General features: G+C 43.0%; 1 protein-coding gene across 2 annotated transcripts in view; it reads right to left on the minus strand.

The window, feature by feature from the left end:
• Nucleotides 1–22,405, minus strand: part of LOC126354142 (uncharacterized) — a 285,667-nt gene that overhangs the window by 91,464 nt on the left and 171,798 nt on the right. For both annotated transcript variants that reach the window (XM_050003553.1, XM_050003551.1), the window contains exons 3-4: nt 14,892–15,061; nt 3,085–3,211 (exon numbers count right to left, since the gene is read on the minus strand). In XM_050003553.1, coding sequence (XP_049859510.1) covers nt 3,085–3,211; nt 14,892–14,996 — 232 coding nt within the window. In that variant the 5' untranslated portion in view covers nt 14,997–15,061. The remainder of the gene's footprint in view (nt 1–3,084; nt 3,212–14,891; nt 15,062–22,405) is intronic.

Here is a 22,405-nt window from a genome sequence, read left to right on the forward strand (position 1 = left end):
GTGACGTCCTTAGGTTAGTTAGGTTTAAGTAGTTCTAAGTTCTAGGGGACTGATGATCTCAGAAGTTAAGTCCCATAGTGCTCAGAGCCAGCCTACTCAGTCTGGCCTTCAGTGTGTTGATTTTAAGTAGTTTAATGCGTAATGATTTAAGGTGTATGAGGTGTGATCATTAACATTTACGAGGGCCTGGAGTGCTGAGACATTCCGTTGTAGATCCCTACTGTCAAGGTTTAATCGTCATTGAAAAGTTTGCTCGTCCTTGTTTAAATACCGCCTGGTTATTGTATTTATATCACACCACGGAGTTAAATGGCGAGTCGATATATATATATATATATATATATATATATATATATATATATATATATATATATATATATATATTGATCGTAAAGTGAGTATAAATTTGAAAACTGAATAAATCACGGATTAATGATGTAGATAGAGAGGTACAAATTGACACACATACTTGGAATGACATGGGGTTTTATTAGAACCAAAAAAATACAAAAGTTCAAAATGTGTCCGACAGCTGGCACTTCATCTGATCAGAATAGCAATAATTAGCATAACAAAGTAAGACAAAGCAAAGATGATGTTCTTTACGGAAAATGCTCAATATGTCCACCATCATTCCTCAACAATAGCTGCAGTCGAGGAATAATGTTGTGAACAGCACTGTAAAGCATGTCCGGAGTTATGGTGAGGCATCGGATGTTGTCTTTCAGCATCCCTAGAGATGTCGGTCGGTCACGATACACTTGCTATGTAACCCCAAAGCCAATAACCGCACGGACTGAGGTCTGGGGACCTGGGAGGCCAAGCATGACGAAAGTGGCGGCTGAGCACGCGATCATCACCAAACGACGCGCGCATGAGATCTTTCACGCGTCTAGCAATATGAGGTGGTTCTAATAAAACCCCATGTCATTCCAAGCATGTGTGTCAATTTTTACCTCTCTATCGACATTATTCCGTGGTTTATTAAGGTTTCAAATTTATACTGACTTTTTGATCACAGGGTATATAATATTTTCCTGGATATATTTATCTCTGAATTGTAATAAAATTACTGTTACGTTTCTGTTTGAATTAATAGCGTGTTTGAGAGACACGAGTTCGAATGGTGGTGATTAGTGTTTAACGTCCCGTCGACAACGAGGTCATTAGAGACGGAGCGCAAGCTCGGGTTAGGGAAGGATTGGGAAGGAAATCAGCCGTGCCCTTTCAAAGGAACCATCCCGGCATTTGTCTGAAACGATTTAGGGAATTCACGGAAAACCTAAATCAGGATGGCAGGAGACGGGATTGAACCGCCGCCCTCCCGAATGCGAGTCCAGTTTGCTAACCACTGCGCCACCTCGCTAGGTAGTTCGAATGGTTCCAATAGCTCTGAGCACTATGGGACTTAACATCTAAGGTCACCAGTCCCCTAGAACTCAAAACTACTTAAACCTAACTAACCTAAGGACATCACACACATCCATGCTCGAGGCAGGATTCAACCTGCGATTGTAGCGGTTCCAGACTGAAGCTCCTAGAACCGCTCGGTCACACCGCTGGCATTGAGACACGTGTATAATTTTAAAGTTTCCTAAATTCTTACCAGTTATTGAGAGACCAGTTGTTATTGTGTGTTTAACGGCCTGAAACGGATTCTATTGATGGTAGTACTAGAATTCCTTCAATGACAGGAGATCGATATTGTCATTAATTTTACTGTTGTGTTGTAATGAGTTATTTTGTTTCTAGTTATTTAAGGCAGATGTTAGTCTGTTGTAGATACCCACTAGTTCTGGGATTTTCTCGCGCCAATTCGTGACAGTTGCTGCTCCCGTCTGGGGGCCCATGTCGAGTCTGTATTGGAAACAGCTGAACGGGCGAGCGTCCGTTTTCTGAGCGTAGTTGTTGAATCTCATGAAATTGTTTGTTCACACGAAATTTTATGTTATATGCTAAATTAACTGAATTATTTTGGCAATAACAATCACTGCGGTAATGAAAGAGTACGTTAGTTATAAAATTTAACTCATTTCAGTAAATGTGTAATAGGCCATAAGTGCCGCGTATTTATGAGTGTTTAAAATTGAAGTAATTTATTTTGGTTAAATTTAAAGATGTGTGGTAGTTTTTTTTGTCGAGTTCTCTTGTTTAAAGGTACCAAATAAAAGTTAGTTGCATCTGTCGATGGTGATTGCCTGATGTGCTACTTTGGCCCAGTCCTACCACCCTACAGCCTATTGTGCTCGGTTTGTGTCGTTGTGTAAAAGGTGTAATTACGTGCTGTCTAAACACTTCACAATTGTTCTTGTAACTCGCGGATTATGTACTACCAAAGCATGCGCTGCAGCAGCCTTCATAAGTAATTTTATACTCGTCACAAGCTCTGAAAGGCCATGTTATGACGTATTGCAAGTGCCTTACGTAGCCCCTCCCATAGATCCAGTATTACATACATCTGCCAAAGCATAAATTAATTTCATTTCCAGGAAAATGCACTCAATCTCGGGTTTAAACGTCGTGCATGTGCGGGTGAATTGTCTTTATCTCCTCGTAAGAACTCGTCATCTACTTAGATTTCGTGTCCAATATATCTTATACATGTTTTCAGCTACATTGATTGTTGCACAGAAGTTTTGAGTGTTTGGTGTTGTGAAATCAGTCTGGGGGAGAAGCGACAACAATATAACCTCACGGGAAACCTTCCGCTGGTCTTGACATCCATGCATGAGAATTGAGCCATGCAACGGTTAGTGTGACGATACGCGCTCTCTCCAGAATCACTCCCATATGTTCGCTTTCTGCAAATTACGTTGCACGTGTGACTGCTGGTGAAACAAAGTTTTCCTAGTGCTCCACTCCTTCCAGTCAAACAGCCGAATAACACGGGGTCACTGCTTTCAACAGCTGACGTCAGTGATAATAGCTTCCTATTGCCAATATGTTCTCTACGTCTTTTAGCAATCTGGACGCACATTTTAGCATTACTTTGCATGTGACACATAACAGCAACAGCATGTAAGCTCACAGGAGCTACATAACCGCAACATCACGTAGCTCGCAGCAGCTGCAGCAGAAACTTACCCAGTGTCATACCGAAGGCGGAGTTGACGTTCATGATGACGGAGATGTCTGTGGCGGGCATGTCAATCTCCTTGAACCTGTCTCGGTATAGCAGGCCGAACGACTGCATGATGGGCACCATAATGAACTGTAGGAAGAAAGGCAAAGCTCATTAATAAATAAAACGGTTCTGTGCCGGTAACACAAATTCTGTGCTAATAATAATAACTAACAATAATACTAACGACAAAAACAAATAAATGGAATCTAAACTCTATAGTAATATCGAATTTGCAGAAGGTAAATAGCGTATTTATTGGTTTTCCTGTTTATACTTGCATATTGCGAAAATACTTAGTTTAAGAGATAAATTACATTAAACATATCTCTCAAATCGTGTCCTTTTTGAAACGTTATGTTGTGCTAAAGCGTCAGGAAATGTGACTTCGGCTGCTAAACGTCAAAACATTGCTCCATGGAAGATCGGATTCGGGAGCACCAGGTTCCTTCACTTTCATCCAAAGCTTATGTTCCAAATCTTTTCCAGAAAAAATGCGCAATGAATTAGTAAGGTGGTCTTATCAGAGTCGTGGCATGATATAGTCATTTGCAAGAAAATAAGAGTCACGAGAAGTCAGGCGCGATACACACACAACAAGGAACTTCCTAATACCATACTTTCCAGCAAATGGCATCAGCAAGCAAAGAAATCCTTAGAAACAGAATGTAAGGACATGTTTACTCGTCTATTTCCTCCAATCATTCTCGAAACTTTCGCTAGTGGTGTCACTTAGGTTGCTGTAGTCTAGTGCACAATGGCGAGACATTTACAGACTTCGCGTGCTTTCTCTACAGCGAATAGCATCGCTAATTCCCCGCCCCCCCCCCCCCCCCCACTAAAAATCTGAAAAACTGCCAAAAAACTAAAATTAACTGTTGATTAATGACGCGTGGAAGTGTAACACAAGTTGCGTCTAAGAAATTCGTTGAATGGTCTCAGAAAATAAGGGAAACAAGAGTTACAAACAAAATACGTTTTCGAACCTTCAAAGCCGTCACCATTACCTACACACTTCTGACGCCGGTTGTAAAGCTGTTGGAACTGTCAACAACCGCTTCTACATCTACATGTACATGGACACTCTGCAAATCACATTTAAGTGCCTGGCAGAGGGTTCATCGAACCACCTTCACAATGATCTATTATTCCAATCTCGTATAGCGCGCGGAAAGAATGAACACTTACATCTTTCCGTACGAGCTCTGATTTCCCTTATTTTATCGTGGTGATCGTTCCTCCCTATGTAGGTCGGTGTCAACAAAATGTTTTCGCATTCGGAAGAGAAAGTTGGTGATTGGAATTTCTTGAGAAGATTCCGTCGCAACGAAAAACGCCTTTCTTTTAATGATGTCTGGTCCAAATCCTGTATCATTTCTGTGACACTCTCTCCTATATTTCGTGATAATACAAAACGTGATGCCCTTCTTTGAACCTTTTCGATGTACTCCGTCAGTCCTATTTAATAAGGATCCAACACCGTGCGTGCAGCAGTATTCTAAAAGAGGACGGACAAGCGTAGTGTAGGCAGTCTCCTTAGTAGATCTGTTACATTTTCTGTGTCCTGCCAATAAAATGCAGTCTTTCGTTAGCCTTCCAATTTAAGTTGTTCATAATTGTAATACCTAGGTTTTTAGTTGAATTTACGGCTTTTAGATTAGACTGATTTATCGTGTAACCGAAGTTCCTTTTAGCACCTTGGTCATGCGTATTGGATGAGACCTAATATTGCGAATACGATCCAGAGACCAGGCAACAGTTAATGGCAGCGGGTATCATCCTCGCCCCTCCCTTGGCTTGAAATTCATAACGGATCAAGCCTTTGTTGTTGAAAAAGACAGTCGACATCGTCTGACTCGTGAATTCAGTCAGCTGACTAAAGATGGGGAAGATGGACACGATGCCGTTGACTGTTGTGCTGGTCGCACTATGTCCCATCTCATGTAAGGAAGCGGATATCCAACGATGCGTCACGACGATGCTTTGAGCGATTCTACAAGAAGCGTTTGCTGACAGTATCTAACAACTTTATAAGGAATGTAAGAAGCGTTTCGTAGGTATTGGTGATTATTTTGGGCCCGCATCTCGTGGTTGTGCGGTAGCGTTCTCGCTTCCCGCGCCCGGGTTCCCGGGTTCGATTCCCGGCGCGGTCAGGGATTTCCCTGCCTCGTGATGGCTGGGTGTTGTGTGTTGTCCTTAGGTTAGTTAGGTTTAAGTAGTTCTAAATTCTAGGAGACTGATGACCATAGATGTTAAGTCCCATAGTGCTCAGAGCCATTTGAACCATTTTTTCGATTATTTTGGAATCTAGTAAACATATTTTGTTTGTGTCAGCTCCCGGTAACTGAGTGGTCGGCGCGGCAGACTGTCAATCCAAAGGGCCCGGATTCGATTCCCGGCTGGGTCGGAGATTTTCTCCTCTCAGGGACTGGGTGTTGTGTTGTCTTAATCATCATCACTTCATCCCCATCGACGCGCAATTCGCCGAAGTGGTGTCAAATCGAAAGACTTGCACCAGGCGAACGGTCTACCCGACGGGAGGCCCTCGTCACATGACATTTCATTTTTTCATTTTGTTTGTAACGCTTGTTTCTTTTTTTTCTTTTTTTTTTTGAGATCATTCATCAAACTTTCCAGATGCAATTTGTACAAAGGCTATATTTTTAACCTCTGATCGGTCGCGAAACTAAAATCGGAGTCAAAATCCAATGAAGCTCCGTGCAGATGTGTTGTGCAGTGTCTATAGCATGTCCGTCGATCGCGTGACGTCGTAGTTTTGAGAGCACAGTGACAATGTAAAGATGTCTACAACAGCAGAGTCTCCCGCCAAGTGTGAAGCCCCGGCTTAGCGGTTCCTCCATATTTCACGTAACTGTTATGCGTTTTCCTTTTTGCGACGAAGCTCGGTCGCGCGCTGCAGGTGGAACAACGACGCACCATTCTGGACGGGAAGTATTTGATCACCCACCATACAGTCCGGACTGAACTCCTTCTAATTTTCATCTCTTTGCTCACATGAATTACTGGCCATGAAGACAACCCTGTGGGACAGACAGTAAGCTGCAGACCAGCACAGGGAACTGGTGGAGAACACAGGCGGTTGTCGCTTCCCACGCCCTGGTTCCCGGGCTCGATTCGCGGCGGGGTCAGGGATTTTCTCTGCATCGTGATGGCTGGGTGTTGTGTGATGTCCTTAGGTTAGTTAGGTTTAAGTAGTTCTAAGTTCTAGGGGACTGATGGCCATAGATGTTAAGTCCCATAGTGCTCAGAGCCATTTGAACCATTTGAACAGGCGGTTGCCTCCTGTGACTAAGGTATTGGAAGTTTGGTACCACGCTACAAATGTCTAAGGTGGTGCAGTGACTGTGTGGAGAAGTAGCTGGAAGGTGCTGCTAAATGCTGTACTTGAAACAATTTTTGATTTTCACAGTGATTTCCATTTCGCGACCGATCGAATGGCTAAAAACAAATTCGGGTGAGATGACAAGGCGTACAGCGGTTTGACAAAAATATGTAAACACCAATAGAAACGATTGCTGGAACACAAACGCAGGTGCCAGCCAAGCCTTACAGTTGTGCTGATGTACTTGACCACGAACGGCACCTGTGCAATGTACTCCATGCGTTGCAACTGTCCGTCGTATTCAGAACAGTGTTCTGTGTACGTTTGAGTATACTATGTCGGAACTAAGTGAATTCGAACGTGGGAAGATTATTTGTGCACGTATGGTGGGCAGCCGAAGCCTTTGGTGTTCCAAGAGGGACCACATCGAAGATTTATGCAGCATACAAGGAAAGCGGAAAAGCATGATCTGCTAAGCCACAACGCGGACGAAAGTCTGCGTTAAGCGATCGTGACGGACGGTCTTTGAGGAGTATCGTGACGACAAATAAGACGACGTCAGCTGCGAAATTACTGCATAATTGAATGTTCTAGCCGGCCGGAGTGACCGAGCGGTTGTAGGCGCTACAGTCTGGAACCGCGCGACCGCTACGGTCGCAGGTTCGAATCCTGCCTCAGGCATGGATGCGTGTGATGCCCTTAGGTTAGTTAGGTTTAAGTAGTTCTAAGTTCTAGGGGGACTGATGACCTCAGAAGTTAAGTCCCATAGTGCTCAGAGCCAATTTTTTGAATGTTCTACCAGCGAACCCTGAAACAGAAAATACCCTAGTTCAGCAATGTAAGAGAGTCATTTGGTAGGGTGAGCCTTGTTGCACACTGTTTCCAATTTCTGGCCGAGTTGACGCCACAAAACTGAAAAATGAGGATGGTCCTGTGTTGATTGGGGCAGCCATATCGGGGTATTCCGTGGTTGTTCCGCAAGGTTGCGTTACTTCTATGACTATGTGACCATTCTGGCTGATCAGGTCCATTCCATAGTGCGATGTTTGTTCCAAATGGTGATGCTATGATCCAAGGCGACGGGGCCCCTGCTCACACAGGTCGCATCGTCCAGGACTGGTTTTGTCAGCACGACGATGAAGTGTCGCATCTACCCCTTCCACCACAGTCCCAGATCTCAGTGTTGGGGAGAAAGCTGTGTCATAGCTATCCAGCAGTACTACCGGTACCTGACAACGCCACTACTTTGCAGGACGTATGGTACAAGAGTCCCTCGAAAACCATACGGGACCTATATTTATCCATTCCGAGAGGCATGGAAGCTGTTTCGAATGTCAATGCCTTCGGTGTGGTTTTGGTGTTTCCACATTTTCGTCCACCGCCTGGTTATTTTAGTAGCATCCTCCAGCTAGTAATCTTCAAGTAGTGACAAACGTATTACAGGGGTGGAAAGAAAATCCTCAAGATGACATTTGGAAACGGTTATCATCCATGACACAATGAGTACAAGGGTGTATTTGTGTCCACGACGGTCGGACCTCATAATAATGTTGAAGACAGACATGAGTTCCGAGTGGAATGGAAGTATAAAAATTTAGTATCCGATATGTGATGAGATTCTCCACAAAGACCGGTAACTGTCCGATTGGCGTTTCATGGGGTAAAAATTTCCGTTCCCGCCAACATACATATTCTACAGTACAGGGTGTTTATACATTGAAGCGCCAAAGAAACTGCTACAGACATGCGTATTCAAATACAAAGAAATGTAAACAGGCGCTGCGGTCGGCAACGCCTATGTAAGACAAGTGTCTGGCGCAGTTGTTAGATCGATTACTGCTGCTACAATGGCAAGTTATCAATATTTAAGTGAGTTTATACAAGGTGTTATAGTAGGCGCACGAGCGATAGGACACAACATCTCCGGGGTAGCGATGAAGGGGGATTTTCCCGTACGACCATTTCCCGAGTGTACCATGAATATCAGGAATACGGTAAAACATCAAATCTCCCACATCGCTGCGGCCAGAGAAAGATCCTGCAAACGTTTAACGTGACAGAAGTGCAACCCTTCCACAAACTGCTGCAGATTTCAGCGCTGGATCATCAACAAGTGTCAACATGCGAACCACTCAGCGAAACATCACTGATGTTGGCTTTCGGAGTCGAAGGCCTAGTCGTGTACCCTTGACGACTGCTTGACACAAAGCTTTACGCCTCACTGGGCACGTCAACACCGACATTTTACTGTTCATGACTGGAAAAATGTTGCCTAGAAGGACGAGTATCGTTTCAAATTATATCGAGCGGATGGACGTGTAAGGGTACGGAGACAACCTCATGAATCCATGGACCCTGCATGTTTACAGGGGACTGTTCAAGCTGGTGGCGGCTCTGCAGCGGTGTGGGGCGTCTGCCGTTGGAGTGATATGGGACCCCTGGTACGTCTAGATACGACTCTGACAGGTGACACTGACGTAAGCATCCTGTCTGATTACCTGCATCCGTTCACGTCCATTATGCATTCCCTATGGACTTGGGCATTTCCAGCAGGACAATGTGACACCCCACACGTTCAGAATTGCTACACAGTGGCTCCAGCAACACTCTTCTGAGTTTTAACACTTCCACTGGCCACCAAACTCCTAAGACATGAACATTATTGAGCATGTATGGGACGCCTTTCAACGTGCTGCTCAGAAGAGATCCCCAACCCCGTCGTACTCTTACGGATTAATGGACAACCTTGCAGGATTCATGGTGTCAGTTCCCTCCGGCACTATTTCAGACGTTAGTCGAGTCCATGCCACGTCGTGTGGCGACACCTCTGCGTGCCCGCTGGGGCACACAATATTACGTAGGTGTACCACTTTCTTTGGCTTTTCAGTGTAAATTAGTTACACAAAAGCAAGATTTAATTGAAAAAAGCGTAAATAACTTGCAGAAATGTGTGAGACATCATTGAATGCAGTATATCTTCAAGTTTTATTTACAAATGTTCAATGTGACTATCTTTTATAACACTAAAAATGTCCCATCTGTAACCAGTTTCCTGCCAAATCCTATGAAGCAAGGCTTCATATATGGTGGCAACTGTTGTGCTGTCCGTTGTCGCATCTCGTCGACGTACTTCGGAAGCCGAGGAACAAACACTAAGCATATTCAGTTCTACGCTGGCACGTCTCGTTTATTTTCTTGGATACGAATGTAAGTAGGCCAGACTTGTTCAACTGCTGCATCAGAAACTGCTGGCCGACCCTATCAGTGAAAGGATTGTGCCAAATAACACAGTTTACCTTTGAGGTTTTAGCTTGTGATATATTAGTCCTGAGCTGTCTGAACTGTAATAGCGGATTTGGATTCATGAAACCATAAACAATACTGAGCGCAGTTTGCACTGTTATACGAATCGATAATTGTTGCTGGAATAACTCATTTGCTCTTATCACCTGGCGGGAATGTCGGGAATTAACAGTGTTTGGCGGGAATAAAACTTGATTATTACTGCATTCAGTGCTGCATCAAACATTTCCGTAAGCTCTATACCCTTTCCACAATTAACTGTTATTTCTGTATAGCTGATTTACCAAAACCCTGTATACTAACATCGCTAAATATGCCTCGTTGCAGAAGGACTGTTGGCGCTTATTTTGTTGACCCGGAGTGGAAATATTTTCCAAAAATCTATGAAACCTAGGCGAAATACTGTGTCATATTCTTCTCTCTGTTCTATAATTAAGTTCTCGATTTGGAGGAGGTCTTTTTACTATATGAATTTATAGAGCCAATTAGTCCTTTGCCTAATTAAAATTGAATATTTTCCTATGCTGTTGGTGACAATTTTAGTGACTGTTTTGTACATTACAGAGAGAAACTTGGTAGACCTTCGGTTTTTTATGTTCTCTCTCTGCTTTCTCGTGGATTAAAGTAATTACAGCACCGTTGCAGATTTGGGGAATTATCGTATGATAAGGCTACGAAGTGAAAAATAAAATTACTCTTTCTCCTTATCCATTATAAATTATATCAATACCTAAGTTCAAACTTCATAACTAGCCAATTTTTGACCGGCGCGATATTCTCTCTCTCTCTCTCTCTCTCTCTCTCTCTCTCTCTCTCTCTCTCTCACTGTGTGTGTGTGTGTGTGTGTGTGTGTGTGTGTGTGTTTTATGAGTTCACACCTCGCAGTGAGTGAATATAATGCAAAACTTGAGACGAGAACTGCTCTCTTTGTTCTCGTCATGAGTTTAAAGGCCGACACGTGGGGATCCACGATAAAAACCAGGGTAAAAGAAATAAATACTCATGTCTGATGTTGAAACGTATAGCAGTTAGTTGACGTGTACCATATAAACAGTTTTATGAAAAGTGTAGCGCGCAGAGTGCGCTTGAAAACATCATAAAATACAGGGAACATTAGAAAAACTTGGGTAACGGCTTTCCGGGTTGTATAACCTGTAAAGAAATTATAACTCCCTGCACACGAGTCAAAACTTTTTCTGGCAGCAGGAAAGAATTTCCTGCGGAGCTGGAAAGTATGCTGAATGGGGGCCGATATAATCCGTAAATACCCATTCATCGCGCCCTGTTGCATGTAAACAGCTCTTGAGACGGAACGTAAACGGCAATAAAATGGAATTCGCATTACAGCTCCAAGGACCATGCGAAAACCCTGCTACGCGTGGTCAGCATGAGAGATTCTACCGAAGCTGTCTCGTACCCATCGACAAAACAGCCGTCGCAGCAATATGTTTTACTGGTTTCCGCTCGTAAAAATTGGAAAAATAAACTTATCGGTAACGAGCGGGCGACTCAACGGGTTAGTCTAGGCTAGAACTCATGTAATAAAACCAAATAGAACACAAGCCAGACTTTAGCGACGTATTCTGTAAACTTTACTGTACGAATAAAGCAGGCAACGGACTAGACGAGTAAAAGGAACCTTACATGACAAGCGAAAAGCAATAAGTTGTATTTACTTCGATTACTGCCCCAGTATTGTAAGTGCAACTGCGTAAAGTTGTGAGATACTTCTGGTGGTTGCCATAAATCAAAATTTCTTGTAAGAATAACTCAGAATTTTTTATTCACTACCGAACTTAAAATCTGTTCGTAATATTTTTTTAAAAGTGTGTGTTAGTTTATAAAAACGCATTGAAATCCTCGCTCTGTAAGCCATCTTTCAGTGTGTGGTGGAAGGAACTTCAGATATCATTAATACTTCGGCTTTTAATCTTCTAGCGCAATTTTCGTAAACAGTTTCCAAATTTGCATCATCAGGAAAGAAAACTGTAACTCGTTTGCATAGTTAAAAGCACGAGTAGGAAAAAAATACTGGCGAAATTTTGGAAAAGTAACACACAAAAGTAATACCAGGGTTCAAATTTCCGTCGAGGGTCATACCGTTATCTAAGGAGTACAAACTCGCATTGGATAAGTATGGCAAAAGGAGCTCGGTCGTGGAATTCCAAAAGGACCACCCCAGCAATCGCGTTAACAGCTCTAGGGAAATCATGTAAAACCTAATGCTGAATAGATGAACAAGAATTGAAAAATTCTGGCAAATGCGAGTCCAGTGTGTTAACTACTTCACTCACTAGATGGGTAGCATTAGGCCAGCAAAATCTACAATCTCCTTGCTAAGTATGTGCCACACGTTTTGAAAATCGCTCACCTCTCAGTCTGTAATTAGGAAGATTCTTACCGCAGATTTGTAGTTTGATATTCAGGTCTGAATATGGAACTAGTTACTTCCTGCATGGAATTATTTACCGTTGACATCAGCCTATTTATGGAACACTGTCATCTTGAAAGATACGTCATCATTAAACTTACTAGTTTGAGGGAGTGTTCTTAATTTTGTTAATGAATCGTTGTAAATAAATCATCATGCAAAGGAAACATGTAATAAAGGATTTTGTGATAGTCAGCGCCGTTTGTCAAAATTTGTTTTTTCTTCCGTACCTTACATTCTTTGGCGACAGATTTTGTTTCCAACATATTCGAGACCCACTGCTCAAGACTTAGGTTTTGGCTGGAAATTTTTTTTTTTTTATGGAAGACATGAATTGAAAATTTTTTCTAGAATATTTGTTTTGATAAAATTTTAAGGGAGACAGATGTATCTCAGGTGGGATGATACACGTAACTGTTATTGTGAAAACTTTCGTCACATGATCAAGTATAATTTTTTTTGTACTCTCTAGTAAACTTTAAAAATTCAGCGATACTTCATTCACAGAATTTCATGTTACGTTTTCACGTATTGTAAAGCCCCCACGGTTCCTTTCCTGTTGAATATTGCTCCTCTTGATTGTATTTCCGAAGTAAGTGGCAGCAGCCTCGAACCATTTTGAATAACTTCTCGTTAAGTTGGTGTTTTCAGATGATTTGCCTGATGATTCTTCCGCAGTAAGAAAGTCTAAACAATTATCATGTACACAGCAAATACAGACAGTTTTTCTCCAATTTCCTTTGCAGTGTCTTCCCTAACCCACACCAGAGCTGGAAACTTCCTGTCATGCAGGGTTGATCCCCGCCTCTTCGACACTTAGAACCGACATATTCACTGGCAATCGTAATGTTCTTCTTAAGCCGGCCCGTGTGACCGAGCGGTTCTAGGCGCTACAGTCTTGAACCGCGCGAGCGCTATGGTCGTAGGTTCGAATCCTGCCTCGGGCATGGATGTGTGTGATGTCCTTAGGTTAGTTAGGTTTAAGTAGCTGTAAGTTCTAGGGGACTGATGACCACAGCAATTAAGTCCTATAGTGCTAAGAGCCATTTTTTTTGTTCTTAGTCTGACGTCTTGCTACGCCCTCCTCCTCTTGTGACGTCACTTTCCTGATATTCTCGGCGGTATTAATTCCAAAACTAAATAAATAAACAAAAACGAAAAAGAACTAAAAGGAAAAAAATAAATAAACGATGTTCATTGTACCTCTACTCCACATTCCCGAAGCTTTTCTTGGTTTCTGGAAGGTGGGAGCGGACATCGTGGCCAGGTCTCGGGTTCGACCCGTGCCCGCACCCCTGCCCCCTCCCCCCAAAAGAAAAGTGCTCAGCGTTCGCACCCATGCTAGAGGGTCGTAGTCGAAGCGACGGTTCTAATCCCGCTAGAACTAATTTTTCAGTCTATATTTTTTCATCATTAGTCAGTTATTTTACTTGTACGTCATTTGAGAGCTAATACAATGAAAAAATACACACGTGTATTATCATGAAGTTTAAGTGAACTTATTAAATTTTTAAGGACGAGGGATAGGCTTGGAAAGCTTAAGTCAGACCTCAGTAGATAATGACCCGAATGACGCTATTCAATAATGAAGTTAGTCACAGTGTGCCAGACCAAAAGAATAATGTACAATTACTTGTCGTATGTGTTTTCGACGTCATACGTAGAGGTTGGTATTTGTCATACTGCCACGGAAAACATAAATTAAACGGCATCTATTATATCGAATGAATGCTGTGTTCCCGCAATTTGCAAGGAATGTTCAGAGTTTCTAAGGGAAAACACACCTCATTGATATTTCGAAAATTAAATAATATGACCATTGACGAAAAATAGATTAATAATTAAGTTCGAGCGGGAGTCGAATCGTCGCCTCATATTTTTTCGTCTCAGCAAGCTCGAAGTCTGCGCCGATACTGTGTCAATCGATCAACAACGAACGTAAATGGATGCCTTACGACGTCCGCCCCGAGCAGATGCAACGAACAAAAGCGAACAAAATGAGATTAAAAAAACAAGCGGTTCTAGGCGCTCAGTCAGGAACCGCGCGACTGTTACGGTCGCAGGTTCGAATCCTGCCTCGGCCATGGATGTGTGTGATGTCCTTCATTAGTTAGGTTTAATTAGTTCTAAGTTCTAGGGGACTGATGACCACAGATATTAAGTCCCATAGTGCTCAGAGCCATTGGAACCATTTGAACCAAGCTCGAAGGCTGATCACTCTTTTTTTTGCATTTTGTTCGTTATTGTTCGTTATTTGGTCTGAAGGAAGCGCTCTGGGACATTTTTCGTTTAGTTCTTGAAGACATGACATTAGTTTTTTTTTTATACAGAGACCACCCAGCTCTCTGACCGAACACACTGAGCTACCGTGCCGTCTCACTTAACCACCAAGAAATCTATCCTCCAGCCCCTACGCACGGATACCTCAGCGCATAACAGACGCGTAAAACTTCTCCTGCGATTTTCTCGGAATTGCCAGAGTAGCGCACCATAGTACTTTCGCCTTATGTTGTTTCAGTTGCGTACTAAAAGTGTACAAAGTTTGATATAAATCTGTGATCCGAATGCCGTGGCCTCCCCTTGCTAGTTTACATAGTAAGGTAAAAGCCGAGTTGTATGCTCCAAGACGGGAGAGCCCTGTTCCAGGCAGTGCAGTGTCAGTGCATTGGCTGTTGGCCAGTGGCCTTACTCACGTTGCTGAGCGCCTGCGCGCCCACGATGACCCACCCCCAGCCGCCATCTGGGGGCAGCAGCGCCGCCTGCGGCTGCGGCTGCGGCGCCTTCGCAACCCCCGTCATCTCGCCGCCGGTGCTGTGCGCATTTGCCGGGCGCCCGTGGTCGCTCCCGCACTCTGCTGCTCCTCCTGCAAACGACAATAGCACACTCTCACTGAGGTCAATCGGGCCACTTGCTTGGTGCACTGGGTAACGGTTGTACTGGTGCATGCGTCGAACTTGACGGCTGTTTAATTTCTGAGGAGTTGTTTGTATGTCGCTGTGATATTCGTCTATCAGCAGTACTGTGTCACCTACATACTTTTTTAGTAAATGGCCGGTTTGAGCTGAGGAGTTTTCTTCTAGAGTATCAATAAATATCTCTGTAGTTCCTACAATACAGTTTCCCATTGCTATCCCATCAGCTTGTGTGTCAATTTTCTTGTCAAATATAAAATAACTTTGAGATAGAGTAAGCTGTTTTTTTTTTTCCTTATTGAGTTTCGATTCCCTCTGAAGGGGGCGGGGTGTCAACAGCTTTTCAGCCTACAGAATTTGTTTTAAAAAATGAAGATAATAAATAATAAAATCAGGCGGTAAGATCGGAGACTTAAATGGTAACATGGCGGAAAATCGTGGAACTTAAAACATAGAACAAAGGGTAGATGATGCTAATAAAATACATATGAAGCAGACAGGTAAAATAATAGACAGACAATCAAAAAACATGGCGACAGTCTGGTTTCCGTTCGCAAGAGATATTAAATTCACACCCAGTGACAGTATGATTTCTGTTCGCAACACTCTGGAAAGACGAACAACACTGAACATTCACTTGAACGCTGCACTAAAAAGTTAGCACAAATATGACATATCACAGTCAAGGGCAGACGGGGTGAACCTGGACAGATGATGGGAAAGAAAACGGGGATGGGGAGGGGGGGGGGGGGGGGGAAGGAGAGGAAAAACGAAAGGGGGGAAGGGGGAAAGGAGCTGATAGACGACGAGGACCTTTAAGAGGTGGGGGGAGTGTGCTGAGTAGACGCGACAGGGAGTGGTGAAAGGCAGAGGAGAGGAATGCAAAAGGACTCACGGGGAGGGAAAGAAAGTAGGAAGGGAGAGGTGGCAGGGAGAATAAAGGATGGAAGGGGGTGAAGAGGGAGCCCAGGGAAAGGACCAAGGAAAGAAGGGGGGGATGAGGATCAGAGTTGATAGGAGGGATGAATGGAGGGAGACAGGGCATCATCTGGGAAGAGGAGGTGACAGAACCCACCTTGGGAAAGGAGATGAAGGGTGTAGAGATGGAGAGTAGGGGGAACACAACAGTGAAGGTCTGCAGAGGGCAGGGCAGGCATGGGAGAGGAGAGGAGAGGAGAGGAGAGGAGAGGAGAGGAGCAACCGGGGGGTGAGGGGGATCAAGGCGGCGGGAGGTGTAGAGTATGCAGATACGTTCGAGGAATAGGAGCATATGAGGGAAAGGAATGAGGTCGTCAGGATCTGCGTGGGGAAAGTAAGCTGTAGGAAGTTAATGATTACATAAACTTCAATAGTAGATTTCTATTCTGAGGAGGTTGTTCTTTATAATCTCAATTCTTTCAGATACCAGTACATTCACATATAAATTTGTTACGTCGAAAGAGTTGAATTTGTCTCTATATACAGGGTATTCCAAAAAGAATTACCCGATTTTAACTTGCAATAATATCGACACAAATGTCACTAGGTAACTGAAACAGCGCAAGATGTAATCGCCATGGTCTAGAGTTTCAGAAAAATCCGCTAGATGTCGCTACGAGCGCTGACCTGAAGCGTGCAGCCAGTCTCGCGCAATATGGCGTCCTCGTGACAGAAGGCGTATTGTGTTATTGAATTTAGTCGTACTCAGTCAGTGATCGCAGTTCAGCGGGCGTTTCATATTAGATTTCGTGCTAAACCACCAACAAGGAAGAACATTCGACGGTGGTACAAACAGTTTGAAGAAACAGGGTGCCTCTGTAAAGACAAAAGTCCTGGTCGGCCACGTGTTCCTGGACATACAGTGGAAAAAAATCCGTCGAGCATTTGAGCGGAGCCCCCGCAAGTCTGCGCGTCGTACTCGCCGAGAATTTGCGTTACCGCGCATGGCGTGTGTTACGGTCTCGCTTAGCCATCAAACCATACCGATTACAACTGGTACTAGCTCTTCGAGATACTGACAAAGTGAAGCGAGTGGACTTTAGCAATGTTATTCGAGAACACACGGAAAATGACCCTTTTATGTCACAGTTGATATTCAGCGATGAGGCAACTTTCCATAGAAGCGTTAAGGTTCACCGTCTTAATGTGCGTATATGGGGGCTTGAAAATCCTCATAAAACTATTGATTTCGAACGTGAATCACCAAAAGTGAATGTTTTTGTGCTGTTTTGCAAAGGAAGGTTAATAGACCCTACTTTTTTTGAGGAAGAAAACGTAACAGGACAATCATATCTTGCAATGCTACGGAACTGGTTATTCGCACGACGTGACTCTGACAATTTAATCTGTCAGCAAGATGGAGCACCACAGCACTGGCACAACAACGAGTACAGTTTCCTCAATGCCAACGTGCCTCAACATTGGATAGGACGTACAGGACCCCGAGATCAGGCTTTACACTTTTGGCCTCCTGGATCCCCTGATGTCGAAAGAGTTAACTGCAGGGATATGTTAAACAATGTCTTTACGTTCCTCCCGTACCTCTTAACATTGATGAACTAAAAACCAGAATATCAGTTGCTGTAGCTTCACTGACAGAAATTGGCTATCGGCTAGATGTCGTCAGTGCAGCCAATGGGGACATATTGAGCATTTATGATGGATTTTTATGAACTTCTGCCTTTTCTGAGTAATTTAAGTATGCAATTTGTTGGTGTTAAGTCCTTCTTTCTAATAAATAATTCTATTTAAAATCGGGTCATTCTTTTTGAGACACACTGTATTATAGGTCAATTTTATTGTTTTTTTATGCTTTCTTTTTTTTTACATGTGTGTAGGTTGGCTATTAATTTATTATGTTTCTTCAGAGATATATCAAACTGTCAATATAATGTATTATTGGACAGATTGCAATCAGGCTTTTATGTACCTTGTGTAGTGCATGTAAAGTTGGAATATGTGGGTTCAGTAAATATTGAATTACATATTTTAATTGATTTTTTTATTGGTGCCTTAAATTTGTCGGTTGGATTGCGCTGTGTTTGCTTAATGATGTTACTCTGGAAAAGATTTATTACTTAATCTATGTAGATATTATGTTTTACAATGGCTATACCATTTCTTTTGTCTGATTTCACTGCTATTGCATTTGATGTTAACGGTCTACTATTTGTTTTTTAGAGTAATCGTTCCGTATATGTCTTTTTCGACGTAGATTTTTCTATTTTCCATTTTGGTTTCTATGATTTTGGCGATTTTACTGTTAGCTCCCATTGTTCGCATATAGGTAATTTTCCAATGCAGTTCCTGCATTCGTTGTAGGTCTGAGTTGTTTTATAGTCATGCTGTAAGGCTGTTGTTCTACGTTGTATTTGAGATCTTTATTAAGTAATTCTCTTTCGTCATTTGTGAAATTTATGTTGGTAAGATGTTTTACACCCACGTGGAACTGGAATGGTCAAACAATCTCAGCTGCCGGCTTCCGTTTGTAGTGTTGATTTTACATCAAAATTATTTACATTGGTCTCCTCTTAACAAAATAATCTACTACCGCCGATACACGAAAGACACGTTGCTACTGATGAATGGGGATAATACTGATGTACAAACAATTCATAATCATTTAAACACTTTGTATCCAAAAATATAGTTTATAATAAAATGAGAACAAAGAGGGACAGCTTTCATGGTAGCCATAATAGCTTTTCTCGTCATAAGCCGAGACCGTGAAAAGTCTGGAAAAATTATTTATAAAGTGCCTCTACTGCCTTTTTCAGCATGGGCCAGTGTTGACCTGGCGGATAATGTACCTAGCAACACATGATGTTTCGTGGTCGGCGTTTTAGCCTAATGACCGTTTTCACCATCATATGAAAGTATGCGTTCCAAAGATTACCATAAGTATTTCCAGCATTTTCTACTGTTTGTTGTTGTGAGACCTGAGGTTGTATTTTGTGCAGCTTGCGTAACTATAATGAGCTCTACACATTTAAATGCTGTATCATACATAAAAGCTATATGGAAAAGCTTGTTAATAATTCAGTTACAGAATTTTATGCTGTTAAAATTTTGTATATTTTTAAAACTGGACATATAATGTGTGACGGTTAAATCATACTTCTTCAGTAATGCATCATCTTGCACCTAGAAACAGGAGAAAGTTTTCTACTGTGAAACATGTGATGCTTGCAAAATACCTGCGTTTTTTTACTGTTCCAGCAGTTTTATCTGCCTTGAAAATGGTGTTTTGTGTGGGTTTTATAGTATATAGTTAGAAATTTTCGTGTGTCAGACACGATGTTTGATGTGATGACTCTGTAATGCGCATTGTGCTCAGAGTTCCGTGCCCTGTGTCTATTCTTTGCTATGGGCCTTTTGGGGAGCGGAGACAAAAGTTCTATTAGCTTCGACACGAATAAGACCTATTTGAAACTCTATTCGAGAACTGATCGAAAATAGTTGTGTGCAAATGAAAGGTTGTCCAGGCTGTGGACAAGTATCTGAATTAATTAGTAAAGTAAAACTACATGAAAGGGAGTAATAATCATATTTCTACAGAAATAAGAGTTTAAGATAAGCTAAAACTTACAATGAATCTTCACAAGATTTTACACTGTTGCTGAAAAGATTACCTAACGTATGGTTCAAAAGAATTGTTAGTAAGTGGTCTGGATACGTAGAGGCTGTATTTCAGATCCCAGTTTGGGGAAAGTTTCTTTCATTTCAAATCACTACACGACAGCTGTGTACCATTAGCCAACAACAGTTCCATACCTTGCACTGTGTGCGGTCTTGTTCTCAGCAGTACTTCTGTAATGTCTATGCATAGAAGTGTGAATTTAATTTTGTTATGTACTCTCAGTTTAATTTTCTGGAGAAGTAAATACAAAGATTTTACACTATGCATATCCAGAAGTAAGACTGATGCAATAATACACTCCTGGAAATTGAAATAAGAACACCGTGAATTCATTGTCCCAGGAAGGGGAAACTTTATTGACACATTCCTGGGGTCAGATACATCACATGATCACACTGACAGAACCACAGGCACATAGACAGCAACAGAGCATGCACAATGTCGGCACTAGTACAGTGTATATCCACCTTTCGCAGCAATGCAGGCTGCTATTCTCCCATGGAGACGATCGTAGAGATGCTGGATGTAGTCCTGTGGAACGGCTTGCCATGCCATTTCCACCTGGCGCCTCAGTTGGACCAGCGTTCGTGCTAGACGTGCAGACCGCGTCAGACGACGCTTCATCCAGTCCCAAACATGCTCAATGGGGGACAGATCCGGAGATCTTGCTGGCCAGGGTAGTTGACTTACACCTTCTAGAGCACGTTGGGTGGCACGGGATACATGCGGACGTGCATTGTCCTGTTGGAACAGCAAGTTCCCTTGCCGGTCTAGGAATGGTAGAACGATGGGTTCGATGACGGTTTGGATGTACCGTGCACTATTCAGAGTCCCCTCGACGATCACCAGAGGTGTACGGCCAGTGTAGGAGATCGCTCCCCACACCATGATGCCGGGTGTTGGCCCTGTGTGCCTCGGTCGTATGCAGTCCTGATTGTGGCGCTCACCTGCACGGCGCCAAACACGCATACGACCATCATTGGCACCAAGGCAGAAGCGACTCTCATCGCTGAAGACGACACGTCTCCATTCGTCCCTCCATTCACGCCTGTCGCGACACCACTGGAGGCGGGCTGCACGATGTTGGGGCTTGAACGGAAGACGGCCTAACGGTGTGCGGGACCGTAGCCCAGCTTCATGGAGACGGTTGCGAATGGTCCTTGCCGATACCCCAGGAGCAACAGTGTCCCTAATTTGCTGGGAAGTGGCGGTGCGGTCCCCTACGGGACTGCGTAGGATCCTACGGTCTTGGCGTGCATCCGTGCGTCGCTGCGGTCCGGTCCCAGGTCGACGGGCACGTGCACCTTCCGCCGACCACTGGCGACAACATCGATGTACTGTGGAGACCTCACGCCCCACGTGTTGAGCAATTCGGCGGTACGTCCACCCGGCCTCCCGCATGCCCACTATACGCCCTCGCTCAAAGTCCGTCAGCTGCACATACGGTTCATGTCCATGCTGTCGCGGCATGCTACCAGTGTTAAAGACTGCGATGGAGCTCCGTATGCCACGGCAAACTGGCTGACACTGACGGCGGCGGTGCACAAATGCTGCGCAGCTAGCGCCATTCGACGGCCACCACCGCGGTTCCTGGAGTGTCCGCTGTGCCGTGCGTGTGATCATTGCTTGTACAGCCCTCTCGCAGTGTCCGGAGCAAGTATGGTGGGTCTGACACACCGGTGTCAATGTGTTCTTTTTTCCATTTCCAGGAGTGTAGAATATTTGAAATACCATAGCTAAAAACTGTACGATTTTGTGAATTTACAATTCAGAAAAATTCAGTTTGTTGTAATAACCTTGCAAATAGTGGACGTCGAATTCAATTCAGCATTACAAAAGAAAGTAAAGCGCAATCACTCCCACTTCAATCTCAATTATAATTTTAACACCGACTATAAATAAGGAGAGATTCAGTATTAAGAGTCAGATCGATATATAACATTTAGTTTCAAAATTATTACTTTCAGTCTCTTCACAATACAGTTTCAAATAACTTCTATTACAAAATGCGTCTAACTTGTAAATAGTTGTTGGTTACACTTATACTGAAACTGATTTCGATTACTGATTATTGGTACGTAGCAGAGTACTAACGAAACCGAGAGATTATTGAACAAAATATTGAAAAAAATTCTCGATTGCAACAGTTTAAAATTTTAGTAGGATATTTGTTCCTATGTACATGGACATGTTGCACCTTGGAACATTTTTCACATTTGCAACGTTCTTACTTTCCCAGAGTAATTTTTGTAATTTCAGAAAAAAGTTGCAACACACAAAAAGTGAATGACACCTTTTAAAAATGGAATAATAGAGTACGTTAAAAATTGAAATGTGTTCTAAGATATGACACCCTCTTATACGATATTTTACTCGCCAGTGCACGTTTTAAAGCATTATCTGTGTCTCAATAATTTGAGGATACTTCACTGCGATGGCATATGCAATGCAAAGCAGCAAAGGTAAGTTGAGTGTTTTTAACTAAGGCTGCGACTATAAGAAAGTTCGGCGAAACGTTTGAGCGGAGTGCATGAAAATCTACTCTCCGCGCAAGCAGAGAAATGGCAATGTCTCATACGACTGTCTGGCGTATTAAAAGCGTCGTTTCGTCTGTAAACCACACAGACTTCAGTTAGTGTAAGCTCTTCTGGCTGGTAATGAAAGCAAACCAGTTGAC

This window comes from Schistocerca gregaria, chromosome 3 (genome assembly GCF_023897955.1).
Source record: "Schistocerca gregaria isolate iqSchGreg1 chromosome 3, iqSchGreg1.2, whole genome shotgun sequence".
Lineage (NCBI taxonomy): Eukaryota > Metazoa > Arthropoda > Insecta > Orthoptera > Acrididae > Schistocerca > Schistocerca gregaria.